This window comes from Chenopodium album, chromosome 9, assembly GCF_948465745.1.
Source record: "Chenopodium album chromosome 9, dcCheAlbu1.1, whole genome shotgun sequence".
NCBI lineage: Eukaryota > Viridiplantae > Streptophyta > Magnoliopsida > Caryophyllales > Amaranthaceae > Chenopodium > Chenopodium album.
The window spans coordinates 1,197,139-1,216,572 of NC_137842.1; the positions used below are offsets into that span (position 1 = coordinate 1,197,139).

At 34.4% G+C, this 19,434-nt stretch overlaps 2 protein-coding genes across 2 annotated transcripts; one reads left to right on the plus strand and one right to left on the minus strand.

The window, feature by feature from the left end:
• Positions 1 to 53: 53 nt before the first annotated feature.
• On the minus strand, positions 54 to 3,573 carry LOC145559256 (lysine-specific demethylase JMJ26-like). Its single transcript, XM_081620692.1, has 5 exons — positions 3,529 to 3,573; positions 1,793 to 2,473; positions 941 to 1,255; positions 265 to 337; positions 54 to 148 (listed from the first exon to the last, which is right to left on the minus strand). Exons 1-5 carry the CDS (start codon positions 3,571 to 3,573, stop codon positions 54 to 56), a joined length of 1,209 nt encoding a protein of 402 aa, XP_081476818.1.
• A 6,772-nt stretch (positions 3,574 to 10,345) lies between these two features.
• On the plus strand, positions 10,346 to 16,153 carry LOC145559258 (F-box/LRR-repeat protein At5g02910-like). Its single transcript, XM_081620693.1, has 3 exons — positions 10,346 to 11,239; positions 11,357 to 11,497; positions 16,100 to 16,153. Exons 1-3 carry the CDS (start codon positions 10,346 to 10,348, stop codon positions 16,151 to 16,153), a joined length of 1,089 nt encoding a protein of 362 aa, XP_081476819.1.
• The last annotated feature ends 3,281 nt before the right edge of the window (positions 16,154 to 19,434 follow it).

Genomic DNA, 19,434 nt, shown 5'->3' on the forward strand with positions numbered 1-19,434 from the left:
ACGGAGGTACTAAACATCATTCAAAATAGGACCTAGCCTGAGACTGAGACAAATTACACTACCTTCAAATTTCTAACTTGATGAGGACAGCCAGCTGGAATAAAGACTGCTTCTCCAAGATTTTGAACAAATGTCCATGCCTCAATTCCTACAATATAGCATTAAAATTAGCCCAACTTGAGTAGGCACTAGGTGATCTACAAATTCCAGACCGAATGAACAGGAACAAGGAGAGACATCACATGTAAATATTGAGAACCTTACCACATTCTTCCTTCAGCTTCCTTTTATGCTCCTCAGTAAGGTAAAATGTCTGATCATAAATTGGATGAACAACCTAATCATTGACAACATGTAGACAATGAAGCTTAAACAGGACACATCAAGAATGAGCCTCAAATGGAATAACATTGTTACTGACAACTTAAATTAACATCTTTTGACAGTTGATATTGAATATACAATAAAAAGGGAAATTCCCTGTTTCTCATGGTGAGAAACGAAATTTGTTTCTCATGGGGGCATTTTCGTGAATAAATCAACAACTTTTTCATTATTGTGGGCTCCACAGTTGAATAAAGTTGTTGGTTTATTTACGAAAATGCCATGTGAGAAACAAAATTTGTTTCTCACCATGAGAAACTGGGACATCCTCCAATAAAAATGATACTGGAGACAATAACAAAAACAAAGCTTTAGTCCCAAAATTATTTGGGGTCGGCTATTCAGTCTGAAAAGGAAATAGAGCATAGCAAGAATCAATTGAATAAACGTTGGAAAAAACAAAGGTGTGTAAAGTGAGAAACATGAAGAGTTAAAAAAAAAAAAAATTACGAGAGATTTAAAATAGGAAATTAATGAAGGAGACATAAAAAAAAAAATAAAAAAAAATAAAAAATAAAAAGAGGAAGTGCACACTAATTATATCTTTGCTCCTTACAATCTTCAATGGATTACAATGAATATGTCTGAATTCCTTATAATGTCTCCTCAAATATTCTTGTAGCTTAGGAACATCTTCTCTCCGGAATATGTCCCAAAAAGCACCTCCACTATGAGGTTCTGAACCTTCTACCACCCTGCTACCATCATGAAGTTGCTTCAACTCGGACCCATCTACCCCATCAACGTTTTTGGATTCAACACCAAAGATTTCTTTTTGATCCTGAGCAAAATGCTGCCTTTTCAATTCAGAAATAGCCTCACGATTATGGATAGGCACATCAACTTCAGCATTATGTACCAAAATATTAACCTATAGAACATAATTAGCATTAAGTACAAATTCAAGACACCTCAAACAAGATATGTTCAGTAGTAACTAAAACCCTATTCCGTCTCAATAAACTTACATTAGCGTAAATTTTTTTTTTTTTTTTTTTTTTTTTGGGGGGGGGGGGGGGGGGGGGGGTGGGGGGGTAGGTAATTAAAAGACAACTATTACAACCTGATTCACTACGTTGAGATTAAAAAAGGTTTGCAAGTTTGTTACCTAACTTTTTAAATTGGGACAAAATTACCACTTTCATGCTGCCTTTTACAGTTTGCAGAGGATAGCGGATCAGGTAACAACATTGTCAACAGCTAGAAACGAAACCCAAAAATGGAAGACAGGGCACAAACAAAATGGAATTACTATTAATTAGACATTGAAAAAGAGAAAAATCATCAAGAAGAAGAAAATACAAATGCAAGGCAATGTATTAGTGTAAAGAAAGACAAACATCATCCAGTTCAAATCAACCAAACTAAGTATAACTTTTCGACAGTCAATAAGAAACACAACAATCACCTCACACCAATCCAAGCAATCAATAGCATTAACATCCAATAGCTGGGAATAATTATTGTTTCGAATTTGGGGAACAGCACGCCACATGACCATAGGTTCCCAACTTAAGCCAGAGGTAGTTTCAAGAACACTCCTAACAATTATTGGTTCTCCTTGGGCCCAGTGGCACTGAAAGTGTTTAAGATCTCCATGTTGAATATCCCTGGAATCTGGATAATACAAATGATTGTCACCAGAGCCTTCTCTTGAAGCACATTTCTTCTTAATACTTCCATATTCAACATTACATACGAAATCAGAACATGAGCACCCATTAGGAGTTTGGAATGAATTCTCATTTCCCCAGTTTGCTACTACCTCCTCCGCTTCCTTCACCAAACCTGAAACCCAACCATCAGACAATATTGAGTATAAATCCAGCATTACACGACAACCACCATGTTGTAGAGATGGACAGCTTATGCTTCCGTTTTCATCCGCTTTCCATTCCAGTTTTCCCTTATTTTTTTCAGGTTGTGGCTCAAGGAAATTGCTTCCAGCAGTTCTTATTGATCGAGCAGGAGCATCTTTGCCTGAATTAGTTTTCTCTGATTGGACTCCGGTTTTTTTCCTTCTAATTAGTCTCTTTGGGGCAAGAGCATCTTCACCTCCACTTGCTCCTCTTGAAGAGGAAGGAGTAAACTATTTACCAGGAAAAAAAAGTATTTATTTTCTGAGTTTTCGTCTGGACTTTAACTTCGGATACTGATGAGCCTACAGGGAGAAACAATCAATTATAGAGGGTGTCACCAAGTAAGCTTCATCAAGTCATATTCCAAAGTGTGGATTCATCATGGCTCAATAAATTAAATATTGAAGCATTGAATGATTTGAGTCTGAATAGCTAGGAAGGAGTAGGTAGGCAACAACAAGCCCAAATATTAAGTGGTACTTGGAAGAACCTAGAAATTTTCATAGATAAAATACCATGTACAGTATGTAGAGAAAAGTTCATCAGCTCTTATGCAATACTTCACTTGACAGGCTCCAAATTCCAAACATGACCCACATGTAAGTTGTCCAGGACTCTCAGTTAGAACTTTACAATAATGCTCTGGAAGGTTTTGGTCGTATTTTAGAGGAGGACATAAGAGGGGTGTCTATACCTCGCTTTATTCCTCCATAATTACGTGTTTTGCTATATGTTTTTTTCTTTGGTTTTTTAGTTCTGTTTTTCATTGTTTTTTCCTTTCTTCTTGGTACGTTGTAACCTCATTTGGATTAAAAAAAAAAACATATTAATATATTATGCTATTTATAGCCATTATATGTAGTTCGGTAGAACCTGCCTTCCTGGTAAAATATCTTCAGTAAAATTTGACGGTCCTAATTTTCTCTTTTTTCAATTTTTTTTTTCCAAATTTAAATAGTATTCGCGTAGTCGGGCACTCCACGTAACCGAAATAATTTTTTTTGTTTTTGTTTTTTTTTTTTTTGAGGGAACACCTGCTTGTTGATGTATCGCTAATAAATAAAGGGTTTTTTTTATATATATGAACGTGTTATGATAATATCTAAATATGAATGACTATTATCCCATGTACAATCTAGAATATTCTAGAGTTGGGTATTTGGTCTTATCCATTGATGGAACCCTAGGAAATGTACATTATATATATCCCGTACTAGATGGAATATGAAATACAACGTAACAATCTTCCCTCATCTCTCTTTATTTTCTATTCCATATTTAACACGTTATCAGCACCATTGCTAGTCAACTGAGTAGGATTACCAAACATTTATCTAGAATCCATATTATTATTATCATGTAAGTATGATCGCAACCCATAACAATTATAATTTAACATTTATCTACTTTTGCATGCTTATTTATTGGAATATCAACATATATAACGAATACAAAGCATGATATATAATTTAAGGTTCCATTTTTATTTTTCTCCATGCTAACATTCTCCCCTTCTATTTCGTTCTTATTTATGCATGATTTGTATCAGGTTTATTTATGCATGATTATAACGTTTAATACATATTTTTGAATACTATTTATATATACTTATCTTTTAATATTATTTTGTATAGTGAAAAATGTCGAACCTTGCCAAGCTCGAATTTGTGGCCCTTGATATTACCGGAAAGAATTATTTATCATGGGTGTTAGATGCTGAAATACACCTAGATGCTAAAGGGCTTGGTGAAACAATAAAAGAGGCTAATAAGGCAACACCTCAAGATAAGGCTAAAGCCATGATTTTTCTTCGTCATCACCTCCATGAAGGGCTCAAAAATGAATATTTACCTGTGAAAGACCCACAAATCCTTTGGAGTAATCTAAAGGAAAGGTATGACCACCAAAAAACAGTGATACTCCCTAGAGCTCGTTATGAATGGTTAAATTTGAGATTGCAAGATTTTAAATCTGTTAGTGAATATAACTCAGCTATGTTTAAAATAACTTCTCAATTGAAATTATGTGGAGAAAATATAACTGATGCAGAAATGCTTGAAAAGACATACTCCACTTTCCATGCTAATAATATTGTCCTGCAGACACAATATAGAGAAAAAGGTTTTAAAAAATATTCTGAATTAATATCCTGTCTTCTTGTGGCTGAGCAAAATAACGAGTTGTTAATGAAAAATCATGAATCACGTCCTACTGGCTCTACTCCATTCCCTGAAGCGAATGTGACAACCCGTAACGGGAAAGAAACTAAAAACAGGGACCATTCCAGCAGTAGTGGTCGAGGTAGAGGTCGTGGTCGTGGTCGTGGCCAATGGCGCGGTTGGGGTCGTGGACGTGGATATGGTAGAGGTCGTGGAGGTCATTTCACAAACTCACATTCCCACCAGAAGTGGGAACGTAGGGATGAAAAAGAGAAAAGTGATAACAATATATGTTACCGTTGTGGAGGAAAAGGTCATTAGTCTCGGGTTTGTAGAACTCCAAAGCATCTTATTGAACTTTACCAAGAATCATTGAAGAAAGGAAAGAAAGTTGAGGCAAACCTTGTTCTTGAAGATGGTGAAGGTGATTTTGATTTTGGCAATGCCAATCAATTTGATGTTGGTGATTTCCTTACTTCCCCGGACGGGAATAATTTTGATTTTGACAGTACAACTCATTTAGAAGTTGCCGATTTCTTCACTGCCCCAGAAGGGAATAATTAAAATTATATTGTATTATGTCAGTTTTAAGTATTAGACTTATGTTTGCTTATTCTAGTAATTTATTTAAGTTTATTTCTTTCGTTGTAATACGGATTTTTGCTTTATAAATTTATGAACTATTTGAGTGTTTTTATTGATTTATTTGTTTTATCATCTTTATTTTTATGCTTAATATTTTGACATGTATTTTATTTCATGAAGAACATGGATATTACTCAAGTTCAATTTGCTATGAATGGTGAAGAATTATGTCTTGCTGACAGTGCAACTACACATGCAATACTTAAAAATAAAAAATATTTCTCTCATTTGATGATGAAAAGGATTAATGTAAGTACCATATCGGGTAGTACAAATATCATTGAGGGCTCCGGAAGAGCCACTATAAAGTTGCCTTGGGGAACTGAAATTAAAATAATTGATGCTTTATACTCCCCATTGTCTCAAAGAAATTTATTAAGTTTTAAGGATATTCGCAATAATGGTTATCATATTGAGACAATCAATGAAGAAAATAACGAATTCCTTCAAATCACAAATATAACTCAAGGCTCAAAACATGTTTTGGAGAAACTACCTACATTCTCTAGTGGTTTGTACTACACAAAAATCAATGTAATTGAAGCTCATGCTATAGTAAACCAGAAGTTTACTAATGATTTTGTTGTTTGGCATGACCGGTTAGGCCATCCCGGTTCAATAATGATGCGAAAAATAATTACGAATTCATGTGGACATTCTTTGAAGGCCAGCAGATTCTTCATAATAATTTTTCATGTGCTGCTTGCTCGGAAGGCAAGTTGATTATTCGCCCATCACCAGCTAAAATTAATTTTGAATCAATTAGTTTTCTGGAACGTATACAAGGAGATATTTGTGGGCCCATACATCCCCCATGTGGACCATTTAGATATTTTATGGTTTTAATTGATGCATCAACTAGATGGTCACATGTGTCTTTGTTATCAACTCGTAACCTGGCGTTTGCGAGACTACTTGCCCAATTGATTAAGTTACGGGCACATTTTCCAGATACTCCCATTAAGACTATTCGGCTTGACAATGCTGGTGAATTTACATCTCAAGCTTTTAATGATTATTGCATGTCCATTGGGATAAATGTTGAACATCCTATAGCACATGTTCATACACAAAACGGTCTAGCAGAGTCATTAATAAATCGTATTCAGTTAATTGCTAGACCATTGCTTATGAAATCCAATCTCCCAATTTCTGCTTGGGGACATGCTATATTACATGCAACAGCACTAATTCGCATTAGGCCAACAAGTTATCACAAGTTCTCCCCATTACAATTGGTTTATGGTCAGGAACCAAATATTTCCCATCTAAGAATTTTTGGATGTGCGGTTTATGTTCCAATAGCTCCACCACAACGCACTAAGATGGGTCCTCAAAGGAGGATGGGGATATATGTTGGGTTTGAATCCCCGTCAATAATTAAATATCTTGAGCCTACAACAGGGGATTTATTTACGGCTCGTTTTGCAGATTGTCATTTTAACGAGTCACTTTTCCCAACATTAGGGGGAGAAAAGAGAGAGCTGGAAAATGAAATTAAATGGAATGAATTATCATTATCCTATCTTGATCCTCGAACTAAACAATGTGAACTGGAAGTTCAAAAGATAATTCATTTACAAAATTTAGCGAATCAATTGCCAGACTTGTTTGCTGACCCAAAAAGAGTGACCAAGTCGCATATTCCAGCTGTTAATGCTCCATTTAAAATAGATGTCCCGGAAGGACAAAATAAAATTGTTAATGAGTCTAAACCACGCCAAAAACGTGGAAGACCAATAGGTTCCAAAGATAAGAATCCTCGGAAAAGAAAAGGAGCATTGATTGATGATGGTCAAATTGAAGAAACAATTTCCGAAGGATCTCCAGAAGAGACTTTAGACATGATACAAGAAGAAATTCAGGTACCTGATAATGAAGAAATTTCAATAAATTATATCATGTCTGGAATTACATGGAACCGAAATCAAATCGACGTCGATGATGTTTTTGCATGCAATGTAGCATTAGATGTTATGGATAATAATGAGGATCATGAACCAAAATCTATTGAAGAATGTAGACAAAGAAATGATTGGCCAAAATGGAAAGAAGCAATTGAAGCAGAATTAACATCTCTTGGAAAAAGAGAAGTATTCGGACCAGTAGTCCGTACACCTGAAGGTGTAAAGCCAGTGGGATATAAATGGGTCTTTGTGCGAAAGAGAAATGAAAAGGGTGAAGTTGTAATATATAAGGCACGCTTAGTTGCACAAGGATTCTCATAAAGACCTGGTATTGATTATGAGGAGACATATTCTCCTGTGGTGGATGCAACTACTTTTAGATTTTTGATTAGTCTGGCAATAAGAGAAGGACTTGACTTACGTTTGATGGATGTAGTCACAGCTTATTTATATGGCCCACTGGATAATGACATTTACATGAAGCTCCAGAAGGATTCAAGCTGCCGGAAGCAGCAAAATCTAGTTCTCGAGAACATTTTTGTATTAAATTGAACAAATCTCTTTATGGATTGAAACAATCTGGGCGTATGTGGTATAACCGTCTAAGTGAGTATTTGTAGAAAGAAGGTTATAAGAATGATCCTATCAGCCCATGTATTTTTATAAAGAAATTTGGATCAGGATTTGTTATAATTGCAGTGTATGTTGATGATTTGAATATCATTGGAACTCCTGAAGAGATTTCAGTGACTTTCAATTATTTAAAGAAAGAGTTCGAAATGAAAGATCTAGGAAAGACAAAATTCTGCTTGGGGTTACAAATAGAGCACCTAGAGAATGGAATCCTTGTGCATCAATCAACATACATAGAAAAGGTTCTTAAAAGATTTTCTTTGGATACAGCACATCCATTGAGCAGCCCTATGGTTGTAAGATCACTTGAAGTAGAGAAAGATCCATTCCGACCTCGGGAAAATGATGAAGAAATTCTTGGTCCTGAAGTACCGTATCTTAGTGCAATTGGAGCACTAATGTACCTTGCAAGTCATACACGACCTGATATATCATTTTCAGTTAATTTATTAGCAAGGTTTAGTTCATGTCCAACCCGAAGGCATTGGAATGGGATTAAACATTTACTTCGTTACCTTCAAGGTACGAAGGATATGGGTTTATTTTTCCCAAAGTTGTCCAAAGAAAATTTGATTGGTTTTGCAGATGCAGGTTATTTATCTGATCCTCATAATGGTCGGTCACAAACTGGATATGTGTTCACATATGGTGGTACTGCCATTTCTTGGCGTTCCATGAAACAAACCATTGCAGCTACTTCTTCCAATCATTATGAGATTATTTTAGCAATTCACGAGGCTAGTCGTGAATGTGTATGGTTAAGGTCGGTAGTTCAACATATAAAAGAAGTTTGTGGTTTATCATCTGGGAAAGAGGCACCAACAACTTTATATGAGGATAACGCTGCTTGTATTGCTCAACTTAAGGAAGGATACATCAAAGGCGACAGAACAAAGCACATCTTACCCAAATTTTTCTTCACTCATGATCTTCAGAAGAATGGAGATATAAATGTATTGCAGATTCGTTCAAGTGAGAATTTAGCAGACTTATTTACTAAGGCTCTTCCGACAGCAACATTCAAAAAGTAAGCTTACGGCATTGGATTGTGTCGTCTTAAAGATCTCAAGTGATGTAGTCATGAGGGGGAGTTAATGCGCGCTGCACTCTTTTTTCCTTAACCATGGTTTTTTCCCACTGGGTTTTCCTGGTAAGGTTTTTAACGAGGCAGCATCTTATGCGCATTATAGTGTATTATTTTGTACAGGTTTTGTAGTAAATGTTAGTTATTGTTTTATTCAATATATAGTCATCCAAGGGGGAGTGTTATGATAATATCTAAATATGGATGACTATTATCCCATGTACAATCTAGAATATTCTAGAGTTGGGTATTTGGTCTTATCCATTGATGGAACCCTAGGAAATGTACATTATATATATCCCGTACTAGATGGAATATGAAATACAACGTAACAATCTTCCCTCATCTCTCTTTATTTTCTATTCCATATTTAACAGAACGCTGTTATTTTCACTTTTTTACGTTGTGCCTCAATATATATCACTTTCCATACTGTAACCCCAATATACATTTTGTATCCATACGTAACATTGTCGTTATCTTGCCGTTAAAAAATTCCGTTAGTGGGGCTCACTCTCTATTTATAATTTTTTTATCGATTTGCGCGTTGAAAAATGTTTCGTTTAAGGTTTTTGGGGCTAATAGGGCTTTAGAGGCCAAATTGAACTCAGATCTGGCAAAAAAATAACTTAAATGTCTTATTATACTTATTAAGAAATGTCTCGATTTACGTGTTTACGTTCTAATACGCAAAACGAGGCATTTATGTTATTTTTTTTTGTGAAATCTGAGTTTAATATGGTTCCTTAAGGCCCAAAATAGCCCTCAAAACCTTTAACGAACATTTTTTCAATGCACAAATCGATAAAAAATCATTAATAATCTGATAATGGGCCCCACTAACGGAATTTTAAACGGTTGGATAACAGCAAGGTTACCATATGGAAACAAAATGTATTTGCGATTATAGGGTAGAAAGTGGTATACGTCATTGTGTTGGCCACAACGTAGAAAAGCGAAATTAAGGGTTACTATATAAAAAACTTATATCCCCTCAAAAAATAAAATACGTAGTATATAAAAAACTCATAATTTTTTGTTATTTATTTTTAAAATTTTTTTTTTAGGGATAAAAAACTTTTAAATAATCTCTTAAAAAAAAAAAAACTTTCCAAATTATAAAATTTGAATTTGAATAGAATAAAGCACACTCTGACCACGACCAAAATAAATATCTTTTGTTTGTTATAAAAATCTCATTATCAGTTTTCCATAGTGTAGCGCTCCTCCTCATCCATCGAGAGGCGAATTCTGAATTTCGATCTTCCTTTGAAGAAGCTTCTGAGGTAAGTGTTGGTTTTTTTTAAAAAAAAATCGAGTTTCTATTTCACAATTTTGGGCTGTTGATTTAATTCTCAGCATACTCAATTTAGGGTTCGATTATCCCGTTACAAAATAAAAATATATTTAGGGTTTATGATAAAATCATGAAATTGGAGGCGTTTGATTGTTGAATCAAATTTGGTTTTTAATTTGATTTCTAAGGTGTTGCAGAATCGTCTAATGATATATTAGAACAATGAATTGACAATTAAATTGTTGTTGTTGTTGCTGCTGTTTTCGCTGTTGTTGGTGTTGCTGCTGTTTTCGTTGTTGTCGGTGTTGTGGTTTTTGTTAACAAAACCTAACAAGTTTAAAGTCTTTTATTGGATTGAAGGTAACAAGATCGATCAAATGGAGGATTACATAAGCAAATTACCAGAGGACATTCTTATTCACCTCCTTTCTTTCTTGCCTATAACAGATGCTGTTAGAACAAGGTCATTGTCACCTAGGTGGAAATACCTTCCCGATTTCCGTTCCACCCTTGACCTTGAGTTTAATTCTTTAAGTGTGTTAGGAATAAATGATAGTAATGACTTTGAGTTTGTCAAAGTTGTTAATCAGTTTCTAGAGATATGGAAAGCACAAAAAATAAGTAAATTCAAGCTCAACTTTTACTTTCCAAAAGAATATGATTCAGATATTGATGGGTGGATTGCTAGTGTTACCGAAAAGAGAGTTGAGGAATTGGACCTCAACTTACTTTATTCGCGCACTCGGAAACATCCAAAGTATGTTTTATCTTGTCATCTTTTCCACTCTGAGGCATCCTGTTTGAAGCATTTACGCCTAAAATTTTGCCAGCTACCTCTTTGTTCAGGGTGTAAAAGTGGATGTAAAAGTTGGCTCACTCGATTAACTACACTCGAGTTGAGGAATGTCACTTTGCTTAAGAGTGATATGGATCATATCTTGTCTGTTGCTTTGAATCTCACATCACTAACCATCATTTCAATATATCCAACCGACCAATACCATGTCTGTTTAAATGTTAAACTTCCCTATTTAAAGAAATTGGTTTTTGATTTACTCTCAGCCCTTTACCTCGATTGTCCTTATCTTGAGATCTTTGATTATACTAATAAATGCTGTGATAAAATCACATTTTCCCAACTCCCTTGTTTGAGGGAAGTGTATTTGCGGATTTTTTGTGAAAGAGACAGCTGCTGCTCATCTAAGTTTGTTCATCACCTCACCAGAAACGCTCCTAAGCTTCAGCACTTATTTCTTAGGTTAAACAATGAGGTTGGTGAAAAAGTTTTGAGTTTTTGTAGGATATATTCCATATCACTTTAAGTACGTATTCCATATCTTTTTTCTGGCAAGTACTAACATGTTTGTCGTATACTTGTATATCTTCAGGTACCACCAACGCTTGCAAGCATTGTTACGCATAGTCTGAAGAAGCTGCATTTACGTTTACGCGTTCCTGTAGTTTTTGATCTTTTCACTATAACTGATTTCTTACATGCTTCTCCCATCCTTGAGGAATTACATATAGAGGTTAGTCATTATTGACTTCGTCTAAAATCTCAGAATCCATGCTGATTATAAATCTCTTTTTTCTTGGCTATTTAAGAATTGTATGATACCTTGATTAAAAAAAAAAAGTGACACCACTCCCCAAAGCACATAAAAAACTAGTGATGAAATGAGAAAATGCAGGGAGGATGAGAAGTAGGAATCAAACGACCACTAAAAAAAATTAAACTAGGGTTATTTATAAAGAGGTATATATGTACCGGTAAACCAAGTATTTAAAAATTAATATAAAAAACTGTATGACTGAGGTTGAGGTTTTTAACTCGCAACGTTTTGACTTTTTGCACTATTTATACATTTCACTTTGACATCTTTTTTAGTTATTGTAGGAAAGCCAATATAGTCATGTAAGATGTTGCTGGATATATTTTTATGTAAATTTTTATTATAAACTTTTTATAGCTTATATAAATATATAATTAAAGATATTGATGATCAATCTTGTGCATCGACAAGCGTGTCTAGTCAAAATGTTGCAAGTAATGTAATGTCGGACAGAGGGAATTTGGGAGAAGGAAATTAAGAACTGAATTTAACTTATTAGGATTGAACTGAATTGAAAATAAGGTGCCCAGAGATCAGATTAAAAACCCAAAATTGCCAAAAATCTTGGACCGGGTCAATTCTTGATCATCCCTACTTGTCAATGTACTATTTCCCTCTGTATTTTTTATTTGTATAAGATTGATCGGCATATTTGGCGAGACACACTTTTGACTTTTAATATCTTTTATTGTTAAGTGAAAATTATAATAAAAATATATTATAGGACTAATCTAATGAGTATTACTCTCCCAGTGTTTTAATAAGTGTTACACTTACCAAATTCGACCGTGTTTTAATAATTGTTACATTTCTTTTTTTTTTTTTTTTTTTTTTTTTTGTAAAAAACTGCCTTTAAATATTATATCTCTCTCCTCTAATGGTCTCACTCAAATCCAGTACTACTTTTTTATTATATATTTCCTCTTACATTCATTACTTTTCAATAAACTAGTAACCCCATTATTTTTCTTTTACAATTTTTTAATACTCCAACTATCTCACTTATCTCTTATTTAATTTAAGTCAATTAAATTGCCTAAAACTATATGCCGGTCAACTGTAACACTTATTAAAACAATGAGAGTATATAATAACATTTATTTATTTTAAAGAGGTGAATAGTGCAAAAATCAAAGTGATGCATTTTAAAAAAAACGGACAAAGTATGTTGCTAAAGATGGTGTTTATATCTATTACAAACTTGTTACTCTCTTTGTTCACATTTTAATTTTTTTTTTTTTTACGGATTTTAGATGAAGTATCGCTTTGTAATGAAACGGAGCCCCATAAGACAGTATCCGGACCGCCCACTTTTCCAATTGAAAAAAGTTACTATCGAAAGCTATAGTCAAATGTGGAAAGAAATGGAGTTTGCGATATATTTGCTCAGAAATTCCATTGCACTTGAGCAACTAGTCATTATGCCAAAAATGAAAGTTATGTTGCCGAAGGAGCTAAATTTCAACTTGCTTCAAGGAGTACATCCAACCGCCAAAGTCGTAATATCCCATTAAAAGTAATTCTCGTCTATTCTGGAGTTAGAGGGATGGTTAGTCCCTCCACCCCCAAATGGTTGGCGGTTAGATCCTCATTCCCTCAATCATGTGATAGGGTAGGGGGATCCCCCGTATTTTACCGTATAAAAAAACTATTTGAAGTTGCAAATGTGTTGTGTAGTGTCATGGTGGAAGGAATTCCCAAGTGAATAAGGGAGCCAATTTCAGCTTGTTAAGAAAGTACGTTCGATTGCGGGAGTCATATTAATCCATCAAAAGTAATCCCCCATTTTCATTGAGTTGCAAACATATGTATTATTATATTTGTCATATTGTCGTGGTACATGAAAAACTCTTGCCTCATTCAGTATATTTATATAATTGCTTAATATTTCACGTGCTTAATAATAGAGGGTGGATGAGATTTGAATATGTGATTTTTGTGTCATGCTGGCTCTAAAATCATGTTGTTGGACCAATCCAAATATGTCTTATACTCAACGTTTTATATTTTATGTATTGTTAAGTCGTGATAGTTTTGTATTGAGAATTTTAACACTAATTTGATGCGTTTAAATCACCTCGTCGTGTTTTATTTACCGTATACTTAATTGTGTTGTAAAATTTTAACAATAACATTATTTTTTGTGTTTGATTCATGTTGTGTCACTTTTGTCGTCTCCACTTTTTAAATATTGTTAGTTTGATTTTTAGGTGTTTGAATTCTTTTCTTTTTTTTTTCCATTTGTTCATTGATCCCTTATATTTTGTTTTGACTATTTTAAAAAGTAAAAAATAATAACAATAATAATTTCTACTTTTGTTGATATTCCAATATTAAGTCTATATTTAATCTTTAATAATGGGAGTAAAATACTGGTGTCCTAATTTGAACTACCCATTATGCCTTTTCAAGGCAATTAATGCAATTTTGATATTTCAACTAAAGGTTCCAATTAATGATGAACTTGTTTGTACGAATTCATAGTATTTTAGCTTTGGTGTAACTTTTGCAATAATTATACACGGTTTTTTTTTTTTTTTTTTTTATAAAAAAGTAGTTGGAAAAAAGATCAAATACTATTCTAACTCAATTACTAATAAAAAAAAAATAATAATAAAGGAAATTGATTAATTAGTAACCAATGCTTTAAATTTGAAGAAAAGAAAATTTATACATGATAAACATTATTTTAATAGTTACTCCCTCTGTCCCAGTTTATTTGCAACATTTTGACTGGACATGCTTGTCAATGTACATGTTTGATCGACAATATCTTTTGTTATATATTTATAAAAGCTATTAAAATTTTATATTAAGAAACTACACATTAAAATAGACCCAACAATATCTTATATGATTACATTGACTTTTATATAATAGCTAAAAAAAGATGGTCAAAGTGAAATATGTTAATAGTGCAAAAAGTCCAAATGTTGCGAGTAATTTAAAACATAGGGAGTACAAAAATTAGAAAACATGTACATTACCATTTATAACAATGTTTGACAAGTGTGGTAATGCACATATTTGTACTTTGGTCAAATATTGTTATAAATGGTAATGCACATATTTGTACTTTGGTGTCAACTTCAGGGTTAATTCAACCTTATGTGTGTAACACCCCAAAATTCGAGTCTTTTTAAAACAATAAGAGTAACCTTTTAAACTTTCAAAACCCAGCCATCGAACCCTAGGAGTGTTATTGCTACACTTATTTTCCGTAGAAAATAAATGCAAAGCAAAATGAAATGCAATTTAATGAACTAAGTGGTCTAAGTGGTGGAAAAATAAAATAGTCAGTACATCAAAACTGCAAATTATTTTTTAAAAAAAAAATAGTTAAAAGGAAAATAAATAAGTTCAGAATGAAACTAAATTGTCTTAGCTACGTGATTATTCTAACGTCTCCTCACATGTAACCGAGTACCCTCTTACCAACCTGCAAAATAATCAGAAACAAAAAAAGAGAGAAAACTCCCAAAATCAGATAATCTGAGTAATTCCTACTTCATCCCGTAAAATAAATAATTTTATTTTGAAAACATTTTATACATAATATAGTCTCATAGCCATTATAATACTCAACCATTACTTCAGTTAAGAAAGGGAAAGAGAACGCTAGTAAGTCGAGACTAGTCCCTGTCACCACCTACTTTACAGAGGGTCGCACATAACCCCAAATGGCCATAAGATAAAACAGAATGTCCCTAGTGTGCACACCCCTCACTAATACCCAACGATTAGGAGGAAGACTAATATCAATATACAATAATTTAAATCAACTAGTAACTGATGAATCTATTTTATATATATTTTTATTCCGCGTCCCACGGTCATATTTGTGCTTATTTGAGCTCTGCGGAGCTATTTTTATTACTAATATACGTTTTCTAGTGTTTTTGTAGAGTTGGTATTATTTTGTAGGAATTTGCAGATTTATGATAATTTATGAGCTTATTGAGCCAATACGAAGACATTAGAGTCGGATCGTATTTTATGACCGGATATTCAAAGCCCAAGATCGAGTTAAAGGAATTTAATTCGTTGATTAAGGGTTCGGTTTAATTGGTATACACTAGACCCTAGTGTAGGTACCACACCCTACACCCCCCTCTAAACGATGCGTTTAACAATCTCCCTCATATATCCACTTTCTGCAATTGTACAGTAAAAATCAAACCACCATTTATCTTTTTTCACTTTCTCTCTCCTCACCCATTTTCTGCATTTTCTCTCTCTACACCCATTTTCTAATCCAAAATTTTCAACAAACTTTGCGACAAATTATCCAAAAAAGTTGTTCAATTGCTACATAATTCAACAAATCAAGGTCGAAATTCAAAGGAGTAAGTGATTTTGTTCATATTTAATTCCAAAAAGAGTATAAACCCTAATTTTTATAATTTATTGTTGCAATTATGTTACAGGAACATTTACTATTTTTAGTTTTAAAACTAGTAATTTGAACAAGTACATTTTGAATTTTGAGTATGAAATATTTCATTTTTTTTATTGCAGTATGAAGGAAATAGCTTCGGAGAAGAACATCAAAAAAAATCTGGAGAAAAGTAAGCATTAATTAAACGGCTATTTCACCAAATGCCACTGAGCACTTTAAAAATTCACCAAATGCCATCAGACTTTTCAAAATTCACCAAATGCCACTCAGTTTTATAAAAATTCACCGAGTGCCATTAATGACCAACGGCCGTTAACTCCGTTAGTCATTAGGGGTTAATCATGACACATGTCATGATATAATTGGTCCATTTATCTTAATTCATAAAAATTAAAAAAAAAAAAAACAAAAAATTAAAAACAAAACCCCCAAATTTTTCCCAGCCACCCTCACCACCGCCACCGCCAAACCCTAGTTCCTCCCCTTATCTCGCCGGAAAACGGCCGGCCACCACATAAACCACCAAATATTGGTCGGCCGGCCCTTTAACACCCCACCTAACCCATCGCCGACCCCCAAAACCACCCACACAAACTGCCCCGACCCCAAAAACCAACATCGAGCACGAGCTTTGATAACAGCATGACCACCGCGCAAAACCACTCATATCCTCCACCCTTGAAACGACGAAATCGGCCATAGAAATCGACCATTCTGGATTTCCATGGTCGATTTCGGCCGTTTGAGGGTGAAGGGTTTCCATAGTCGGGTTTAATTTTGGGTTTCCATGGTCGATTTTGGTGGCTATGGTGATGTGTCATGTTGGTGCGTGAGCTGGTTGCGGGGGCTGGGGTGGGGATCATGGCGGGGGTGCCGGGTAGGCGAAGTTCTGTAGGTCGTCGTCAAGGTGCTGGAGTCGTCGGACAGGCGGAATTGTGGGCAACTGGGCATTGCGTGAGACGGTTGCGGACTTGCGGTGGCTGGAGTGGTTTATTGGGAGGAGGAAAGGGGGATTAAGTGGAGTCAGTGGTTTTGGTGGGGTCAATGGGTTCAAGAGGGAGGTTAGGGGGTTCCGGCGGATTCCGACGGGAGGTTAGGGGATTCCGGCGATTGGCTTTGGGCTGTCGGTTGGCTTTGGGTGGTGGTTATGGTAGTGGGGGCTGGTTTGGGTTAAGATTTAGAGTTTTTTTTTAATTTTATTTTTATTTACTTTTTTAAAACCAATAGTCGACTGACACGTGTCCACATGTGTCATGCTTAAGCCCTACTTATTAACGGAGTTAACTCCGTTAGACAATAATGGCACTTTGTGAATTTTTTTAAAACTCGGTGGCATTTGGTGAATTTTGAAAAGTCCGATGGCATTTGGTGAATTTTTAAATTGCTCAGTGGCATTTGATGAAATAGCCGTTAATTAAATTAGTTCGTAGTGGTTTTTTTTTTTTTTTAAAAAAAAAATATATATAAATGTTCATTTTCATTTTGATAAATGTTCATTTATATATTAGTATACAATCATTCACATGTTAATAAATGATTAATACAAATATTTATTTATATATTACTACATAGTCATTGTAAAAATTTCCTATTGTAGATCAAGAACTTTTAAAAGATATTAAAACTTATGGTATAGATGTTAACATTTCTACAATTCCGAGGTAATATATGAACATATACTGAATTATAAATGTTCATTTGAATATTTGAATCTATTTGAGTTTATATTTGACTTTATATGCCAAAATAAAAAATGTTCATTTTTATGATACGTTATGCACATTTATGAAATGCATAAATATTCATTCATGTGAGTTGAGAAACTGACTTATGCATACTATGAAATCTTTTGATCATATATGAAATTCATAATGTTCATTAACATATATAGTAATGTAAATCAATGTAAGTATTATACTATAATCTTAGCAATTTTTATTGAAGAACTAATAAATTATATCTGTACATTCTTCAGTTTTGTTTGCAGAGCGAAGGAAACTGTTTCAGAGAAGAGAAACAAAGATTATAGTTCGCAGTTATTTTTATTATTATTATTATTTCTTTAATTTTTTTTTATTTTTATGAATGTTCATTTTCATTTTGTTAAATGTTCATTTATATGTTAGTATAACGTCATTCACATTTTAATAGATGATAAATGTTAATTTACGTATTGATAAATGCTCATTTTCAATATATATAAATGTTAATTTACGTATTGATAAATGTTCATTTTCGTTCTTATTCATGATCAACAAGTAAATGCATTAATTTTAAAATACCCCTATAAATTCCAACCCCTATAAATACCCCAATCATTGATGATGGGAAGGGGAATAGAGACATATCATTACACAAGAGCACTAAAAGCTCCAACTTCTCTCTACTTTCTCTCTCTAAATTTATTCCGTTTCCGGTCACTAACTTGATCGTCGGAGGCAAGTCTCCAATCACCGGAGATTCGTTGTTTTGCAGGTGTCCGAGTCCCGTTGCCAGGTAAAGCGTGACCAGTATCCTGGGGATTCCAAAAAACCCCGAAACAGGTATGTCCAACGTTTGGAGTGGCATCACGGAGAATGCTAAAGTCTTAGTTGAAGGCTTGAAAACGGCAATTGGTAATGGCATGACGACGTTGTTTTGGGATCACAAATGGGCCACCGACACTCCTCTAAGCAAACTTGCTACTCAACCGATTCCTAGTGAGCTAGAAGAGGAAACAGTGGAGGAGATGTGGGAAGAAGGGGAAGGTTGGCGTTGGAATATTTTTGCGCCCTTCCTTGATCAACACACGCTAAAAAAATCCAAAGCTATGAGGTTCGGTCTGACCCGAGTATTAGAGACTTGGTGTATTGGATTGGAAAGATGGAGATAGTGGAAATTTACAATTAAACCTGCTTTGAGCGTAATGAAGCACAAAACAGATTTTATTGATGATGATTGTTGAGATGTAATGTGGAGTCCCGGTTCAACAACGAAACTTGGCAATAAAAATCGTTTCAAACGTAAGATGACAGATGATTCGAGGTGCTTCATTTGTGGGTTTCCTGAAGAAACAACACTCCATATCCTTTGTGATTACCCAGCTGGAAGGGTTGTGTGGCGCAAGACAGTGGATGACAATACCATGGCTGCATTTTATCAAGGAGGCTTAAAAGAATGGTTTACTGCAAATGTGCGTGACTTGGATCCAGTAAATGAAGAATCCTGGGCTACATTCTTTTGCATTTGAGTTTGGTGGATTTGGAGGTGGAGAAACTGCTTTGCCTTCAATAGACGTGATGAAATGCCCATTGACTTTGTTGCTTCCTCCAAGTGCGATATGAAGAAGTCCGTAGGGCTATATGGAATAAGTTGGGGGAAGAAACTGCGAAGAAATGTTATCGCATTCCAGCCAATATTACTTGGCATGCTCCACCCTATGGGTGGTATGTTCTCAATTGCGACGGTGCAGCCA